This window comes from Pseudophryne corroboree, chromosome 11 (genome assembly GCF_028390025.1).
Source record: "Pseudophryne corroboree isolate aPseCor3 chromosome 11, aPseCor3.hap2, whole genome shotgun sequence".
Classification (NCBI taxonomy): Eukaryota; Metazoa; Chordata; class Amphibia; order Anura; family Myobatrachidae; genus Pseudophryne; species Pseudophryne corroboree.
The window spans coordinates 332,738,916-332,747,510 of NC_086454.1; the positions used below are offsets into that span (position 1 = coordinate 332,738,916).

At 42.4% G+C, this 8,595-nt stretch overlaps 1 protein-coding gene across 1 annotated transcript; it reads right to left on the reverse strand.

The window, feature by feature from the left end:
- Nucleotides 1–4,849: 4,849 nt before the first annotated feature.
- Nucleotides 4,850–6,016, reverse strand: LOC134968784 (carbohydrate sulfotransferase 5-like). The gene has a single exon (XM_063944268.1). It carries the CDS (start codon nucleotides 6,014–6,016, stop codon nucleotides 4,850–4,852), a length of 1,167 nt encoding a protein of 388 aa, XP_063800338.1.
- Nucleotides 6,017–8,595: the final 2,579 nt, after the last annotated feature.

Consider the following 8,595-nt stretch of genomic DNA (forward strand, 5'->3'; position numbering starts at 1 on the left):
CCCGTCTGGACCAGGGGCTTTAACACTTTTAAGGTTTTTGATTGTGTGAGAGAGTTAATCTATCGATATAGGGGCTATTAAGGAGTGTGTAAATTCTTCAGGTACTTATGGAAAAGGGAGAGAATCCCAGAAGTTGGTCACATTATAAGAAGGAGGAGTAGAAGGAGAGTGATCTGAGGTAGTGGGTTTAGGTTGGGGAGGGGGAGAATATAGTTCCATGTAAAATCAGTGGTGCAAGTAGAAATATTTTCTTAGTGGTACTGAGTGCCGAAAAATGGGTGTGGTCATGTGTTGTGAGAGGGCGTGTCCACATGCTGCTAGTGGGAGTGGCTACATGACACTAGTGGCGTGGCCACACGACAGCCCCCTTTTTTGGGGGAATCTGGAGGCAAGGCTAAAAATATATAGCAATGCCTCCAGTATAATAGAAATATATAGTGATACCTCCAGTAGAAATATATAGTAATGCCCACAATTTAATAACAATATATAGTATCCATTATAACAGGAAAATACAGCCACCGTCGCACTTCAAGTAACCCTGACAAAGTGGGAGCAGCCGTCATGCTGCCAAGCACCGTGGTCTTGTTGCTTTGTGCCCCATTATAATTGTGGTAATGGCAAAGTGTGTGGCAGGTGGCACTGCGTACCCACTGCCAAATTCTTAAGGGTACTCCGTACCTGAGCGTACCCGCATACTTGCACCGCCGTGTAAAATTCCCGCATTATTTCAGTTATCTATGTATTAAGCCATTTGAATTTTTTAACGGGTGAACTACCATTGGTTTTTGGGTACCTTGTAATAGTGTAGTGAGAAGCCGGCCAGTCTTATTTACAAATTTATGGAATTTGTAACTAATATTAAAGTGGTATTTATCTCCAGCAGTTAGAAGTTCATTAAAGTGTGTTTTCGCAAGAATGTAGGCGTTTTTATTTTCCTGAGTAGGGTTTACTTTATAGGTCTTGCTTATCTAGATACATTGGCGTTATATTGTTTTTTAATATGTGAACAATATGATATTATTTCACCTCTCAAAACAGACTTGGCTGCCTGCCAAAAACGAGTAGGGCCATTAGACTCATGTATCGAGTTATCTAAGAGGTAATCTTCCCAGGCAGATTCAAGTCCGTTTTTAAAGTCAATAGATTTCACTAAGTGGGAAGGAAACCACCATAAAGATGTAGGGCCTTTTTCGGTGAGGTAATCCATTTCCAGCCAAACCAAACCATGATCCAAAATGGAAATTGGCTCTCTGTGAACCTGTCTAATATTGGGAAATAAAGTGACAGAAATGAGAATATAGTCGATTCGGGACCATGTGTTGTGAGCCATTGATAGACATGAGAATACTTTTTCTGTAGGGTGCATAGCACACCAGGAGTCAACAAGACTAAAAGGGACATTTACTAAGCAGTGATAAGAGCGGAGAAGTGAGCCAGTGGAGAAGTTGCCCATGGCAACCAATAAGCACTGAAGAAACATCTATAATTTGCATGCTATAAAATGATACGGAGCTGCTGATTGGTTGATGGGGCCACTTCTCCACTGGCTCACTTCTCCACTCTTATCACTGCTTAGTAAATGTCCCCCTAAGTCTTTTCGCTAGCCAAGGAATTCCAATTTTTAGGAGGAGGTGAGAAAGTTTAGTACACTTTGATTTCTCCAGATATTGAGAAGAAACCAAGTTAAGGTCTCCGCGTAAAATCAGTGAAGAGAGATTATACGTATATAATTTAGCAATGAGTGAGTTGAAAAGGGATTTTTTGTAAGTATTGGGTGCGTAGACATTGCAAATGTGATATAGTTTGTCACCTGGTTTGATGTCAATAATGACATATCGACCGTTAGGATCAGTTATTTGTGATATAACTTCAATTTGGAGTGACTTCCTCGCTAAGATTGCCACCCCACAAGATTTGGAGTTGAGAGAGGCAGCTACCAATAGTGACCAATTTAACATTTGTCATTTTTTAGTTTCATGTAAAACCAGATGCGTTACCTGTAGACATGCTATATCTATAGATTTTTTTTGTTTAAATAAAGTAGAATTTTACACCACTTAGCTGGCGTGTTAATGCCCCCTACATTAAGAGAACCAATTTTTAAACTAGACATAAAGCAACAATGAATTGGAAAATACCAGACAGCACATCATCATATGAAATACAAGTAAGCAAAAAGGGGGGAAGGTGGGAGAGTAAGAAAAGAAGACACATTGGGTAAGAGACATAACAAAACACAAGGAGGGACATGGGAATAAAATGTACAGGAATAATAAACGGCAAAAGCAAGTTTGCTAATATGTATAACCAACTGGACTTCAGGTAATACAAAAATAATAAACTGAAACATACAAAAATTTTCAACACTGTGGTGGAGTTTTCCATCCACCACCATCACTCGTATAAGGAAGGTCTAGTAATGCTTACTTCTTTTATTTTATTTTATTTAAGCTTAGTGACTTATATATAATGTGTCAACTGCCACTAAAGGTGCCCATACACCTAAAGATTTATCTTCCAATCTGGCTGGTTGCAACGAAAATCTGGTAATGGATGGTAGCAAATGACAGTTGACCATTTGAAATGGTCAACTGTCATTTGCTCCCATCCATGTCATTTGCTCTGTCCATTACCAGATTTTCGTTCCAACCAGCCAGATTGGAATATAAATGTTTAGGTGTATGGGCACCTTAAGAGATATGGAGAAAAGAAAAGGATGTTTCCACTTGAGAGAGCAAACATATAAAACTACTGGTAAAGGCTGTGGAATCAAACTGCATAAGTGTCGGTAATATCTTGGCAACGGGATTTGCTTTCCTCTTTTGAGTAGGCCTCGGCATCAGCAGGATTGGTAAAATCAGTGTACGATGAGCCCTGGAATAAACGGAGGCATAGCATGACAAATTTGCATTTATCTTTTATCAGAGATGTACAGATGGGGGAGTAAGCTCTACGGAGTCTGGATAGCTCCACAGAGTAATCCTGAAAGATTCTTAAGACATTGCCATCCCATAAGAGGGGTACTGTTTTGCGCGAAGCCCTCCATATTGCTGTTTTATGAAGATAGTTCATTGCCTTAAATATCACCACACGTGGATTATTTGCGGGCTGGCGAGGTAAGTCTCCCATCCTGTGAACCCGCTCCACTACCATGTCTGCACAATTCTGATTCAATATTCAATATCTTTGGGAGGGTAATACACACAAAATTGTCTAATCCAGAACCCTTAATCGATTCAGGGAGACCGACTATGCGTAAATTGTGCGGTTCACAGGTTTTCCACATTGTCTATTTTTCCATTTAGAAAACTATTGTCTTTTTCCATTCGGATGATCGTGCTTTTCATCAATGTCACATCATCCATGATGGACCCCAGATGTTCTTCTACATCAGAAACCCTTTGTGTTAGGAGCTGAAATTGAGCTGTGATGTCATTAACAGCTTTCTGAAGGGCTGCATAGTATTCTGAATGGCCGTGACTATTTCATCATATAAAAGTGATGTAGTGGGATTGCCATGCATGGAAGAGGTGCCACGTACCTGAGCTTGATCTGGGTCCCCAGAGGAAGCTGAGATAGATAGATTTTTTTGGCTGCAGGCGTTCCCGCTGCTGTATCAGCGCTCGGCCCTATGTTCAGTTCAGCATGGCGTTTCTCCTGCCTGGGACGGAGAGCTGGCAGGGTCTGTTTAAGCTGGACTGCAGTTCCTAAAAACGTCTCCATGTGGATGCTGCAGGAGTCAGGAGGCAAATAGTGAGCAGCATATGGCTGTGAAACACAGCGCTGTGTGGTATACAGGCGGGATGGACGGAGCTCGTGGGAGCCGCTGCTCACTCCTCCATGCCTAAACCAGAACTCTCTCTCTCTGTACAGGTATATATATATATATATATATATATATATATATATATATTTGGGAAAAGAGGAGGATAGGGGTATCTGCGACTAGCAGTGTCTAATATATTGATATAAAAATGAAGAATATTAGGATACGGTTTATATAAAAAAAAAACACAATATTTATTTATACAATTTAAGACATGATGTTGGATAAAAAGTATATGGAGAGTAAAAGCCTAAAAACATTTTTTTATAAAAATTACAAGGTACAAAAAAGAAAAAAATGACTGAATGGCTATGTGCAATTTAGCTAGAACCCAGGATAAAAAATTCATTAATCTAAAACCTATAATATAAAACTGATATATATATTTTAGAGATAAGAGAGTAGTGCTTATCTTTAGAGATCAAAAAGGGTGACCCCTTGATGAAGTCTGAAGGACGAAACGCGTTGGGTGTACCTCTACTGACTCTCCATCTCTAAAGATAAGCACTACTCTCTTATCTCTAAAATATATATATCAGTTTTATATTATAGGTTTTAGATTAATGAATTTTTTATCCTGGGTTCTAGCTAAATTGCACATAGCCATTCAGTCATTTTTTTCTTTTTTGTACCTTGTAATTTTTATAAAAAAAAATTTTTAGGCTTTTACTCTCCATATACTTTTTATCCAACATCATGTCTTAAATTGTATAAATAAATATTGTGGTTTTTTTTTATATAAACCGTATCCTAATATTCTTCATTTTTATATCAATATATTAGACACTGCTAGTCGCAGATACCCCTATCCTCCCCTTTTCCCAAATTTTAAACTCTAAAGGCAGCTTATCCCTGCCTAGTATTTAGGGGCTAGCTGGAGTGTCTTTTATTAAAGTATTTCACTATATTATTATATCTGCTCACATCCACCTGTGGCGCCGTACCCCCACTGCTCAAACATATATATATATATATATATATATATATATATATATATATATATATAAATATTTAAGCAATTTAATTCAATAAATTTTTTTTCTGTGGCAACCACATGAAATCGTCTCTCTGTCCCGGCAGTACGGAGTCCATGCTTAAATTTCTTAGCTCTTCCTTTGTGTCTATAAATTGATAACGGAACGTATTCATAGCTTCTTTACATATGTCCTGCACTTTATTGACCTTTTCGAGGGATATTAAGTTCCTCCAAGCCTGGGACGTATAAACCGCATCCCTTGGTATAATCTGAAAAGAGTTCACCTTCTGTCGCCGGTCACCATGGGTGATATTATAGATCCATCTACTTAAATTTTCAGTCAGCTTGAGGTTAATAAATGAAAAGACTTTTCTTGCTTTCTTTAACGGATCTCTAACCAGATCATCATACCTAAGCAGCATGTAGCGGTCTCTTAGAGAAAATAATTGTTTCGAATTTATTGTTCTGTATATGTTGACTTGATTTTGACAGATTTCTTGTAACACTTTGAACTCACCGTCCAGTGGTTTTGTGGCCCTGTGGATAATACCACTGTCAAAAGCCAAAGACCTTTTAGTTTTTTCGCGAGACTTGGCCACAGCCCGTGGGTCATGGACTACATGTATGATCTTGAGGTTTAAGGTGGGGTCTTTTAGAAGCGAGATGAGCACTTTTAGGTCAAAGATGCGATTCTCCTGTATAACCATATGGCTGTAACTGTAACAGGCGTCTTCAATCTTCTGAAATGAATAATGCCCACATTGTTTCCTACATGCGGCCTCAGGGACAATGTCATTACGGGCGAACGAATCGCATGCCGGAGGTGAGCAGAGGGCTCTGCTAGCAGTCCACCGAAACAAGTTCAACACTTGGCTTCTGTTTTGCATGTATGCATCAAACACGGACATGTCACATTTGTAGAGTGATCGGATTAGGTCCCTCACAGCCATCTGTAGAACATGTGCCTTGTTCTGGAACATGGAATGCCACACATGCCAACCTGGCTCCTTTATATAGAACACATCAGGGTGTTGACTGAAAAAATGACCAACCAGAGATGAACCTGACCTCCAGGTGGAAAGTATGAGGAGATGGACTTTTGGGGGCTCCTGCTTTGTGCTTGGCTGAATATAAGTTCCCAAGTGTGAAAAAATTAGAATTGTTTGAAAGATAATCACGATGGCAATTGTGTAATTTCTATATCTGCTCATGGTCTCTGAACTTTGGTCACTGTAGATGAAAGAAGAAACATTTAACATTGTTATATAATGAACCTGCACTTAAATTTATACATATTGTATAATGCAGTATACTACAAATCAGAGGGCCTGATTCAGAGCCGCATGAAATCTACACGCAATTCATATATTCACTTAGTTGAGCAATTGTCGGTGCAAACATTTCTAAAAAGTCCTACGGCACATGTGTTACCCAGAGTGGGCCTCATTCACATGCAGTCGCAATGCTGCTATTGTAAGCAAATCAGCCAATGTTTTCTCACTGCGGGATGTGTCTGAGCCGCAGTGCGCACACATAGCGAGTGAATTGAGGGACTGAATGAGGGACGTGTTCCAAATCTCAGGTCAGAAGCGGGACTGCAGTGCAAAATAGGTATAAGGGGGATAATTCAATTGAATGCTTTAATTAAGTATTATTAATTTCTATAGGAATTACCACAGTCTTTTTTTCTTGGGATGTAGTTATGTGACCGGCGGTCAGTAAACCGCCAGTCACATGATCTCCCCCTACATCCCGCACCCTCAGAGTACCAACGGTCGGCATGCCGACCAACAGGGACTATTCCCAGTCGTGGGTGTCAACGACAACCATAGAGTGGGAACAGAATCCGCACGTAGCCACCGAGCCCGCGGCGTGGAGAGCGCAGTGAGCCCACAAGGGGCTTCTTATGCTCGCCAGGTTCCTGGAGAGCGCCACTGAATTCATCTAGCTGCTGCGAGTCTAATTAGGTGCAGTCGCTGCTATCAGGCTATCCCAACGTAGGGGTAAACTTACTAAGATGTGAGTTCTAGTTAAGATGGGATCAGATTCCAGGTATTATGTTCTAGAAGGTGCTAGATAAATGAGAAGTAGAAGCTGATTGGTTGCTATGGGCAACATCCCATCTTAAATAGAACTCCCAACTTAGTAAATTTACCCCATAGTGTCTCAACGCTTCCTCCGTACCGGCATGTGTAACGTCAAGTCATGTGAAGGCACATAGGAGGCGAATGTAAGTATGGCCGCTCCTCACAGCCCTGATGCACCTCCACCAAGCCCCTGGATCCCGGTTCTCCAGCAGAAAGCAGCACCTGACTTCATGTCTGCACCCAGCAGTGTCGCTGGGTGATTTTGTGACTTTGGGGTCTATCTACTAAGCCTTGGATGGAGATAAAGTACCAGCCAACCAGCTCCTAACTGTCATTTTTCAAACATAACCTGTAACATGGCAGTCAGGAGCTGGTTGGCTGGTACTTTATCTCTGTTGACTTTATCTCCATTCAAGGCTTAGTAAATAGACCCCTTTGTTTACAATACACTTTTTTACTTTAAATGTCCGTGAGTGTATATGTATAATGAGGCAATTCACCCCAGCCCACATAGTGGTTACCTGCATCTCCCCTCCGAAAGGTGGTGGTGGTGGGGATTGCAGGTTAGGGGGCGCTAGGCTGAAGCTTTGCCTAGGGTGCAGAGAGACCAAAGGAAACTTTCGCCCTAGGCACCACAAGGTCTAGAACCGGCCCTGCTCTCAGCCTGGGTTTCTGGATGCTAATTCAGGGGGGAAATCTCAAATCAGCACTGGGTTCCTCTGAAAAAGCCAGCAACTGCGCCAGTATGGGGAGCTTGGATTGTCACAGTATAACATGGAAATAGTGTGGGGTCCTCTTATTGTATCGTGACACAGCCCCTGCCCTTTTTGCATGATTTTCTATGGAAGCCGTACAGGTGGAAAAAAAGACAATTTGCATGGACGGCCCTGTAGGAGTTGGTATCGAGATCCCGGCACTTGGGTTGTTGGCGGTTAGAATACCAACAGCGGCATCCCGATGTGCAGGATCCAGACACCTGGAAGGTAGGTATGCTAACCCTCCTCTTCTACCTCCCCTAACCTTCCCTTCCCTTCCCACAGCCTGACCCTAACTGCCCTCCACAGTGTCGGACTGGGGCATGAAGGGCCCACCGGGGGAATGCAGTTATTAGGGACCCATACTTTGGGGTGTGGCCAGCCTACAAAAGGGGGTGTGGCCAGCCTCCACAGAGGCTTGAAATACACAATAGTTTAGTGCAGTGTAATGCAACATATCTACCATGTATAATACAAGTGACAGTCTGGAACCTGATCCCTAGAGGAAGGAGTGCGCCCTCAGGCAGTGGGGCCTACTGGTGGTTTCCCTGGTACCCCTGTGGGCCAGTCCGACCCTGGCCCTCCATCCCCCCCAGCATAAGCCTAACCCTCCCTGGTGATGCCTAAACCTAACCTCGCTCACCACAGTGTAAACCTAACCCTTCCACCACCGCAGCCTAACCCTAATCCTCCCGGTGGTGCCTAACCCTAACCCCACCTCCCTACAGCCTAAACCTAACCTCAATCCCCCCCCACAAGGCCTAACAAAACTCTCCCCCTGCAGCCTAAATCTTACCCCTCTGCCCCACAGCCTCACCCTAAAAAGCCCTGGCATACTTACGTACGGGATGCTGGCAGTTGGATTTCTGGCAGCATTTTGATCCATGTCAGGAACCCGGCTTCCGCATTCCAACCACTGTCGAGATTCCGATGTCAGTATTCCGACTG

Excerpts from the sequence above, each read along its gene's own strand:
- LOC134968784 (XM_063944268.1), bottom strand. The coding sequence starts at position 6,016 with ATGAGCAGATATAGAAATTACACAATTGCCATCGTGATTATCTTTCAA.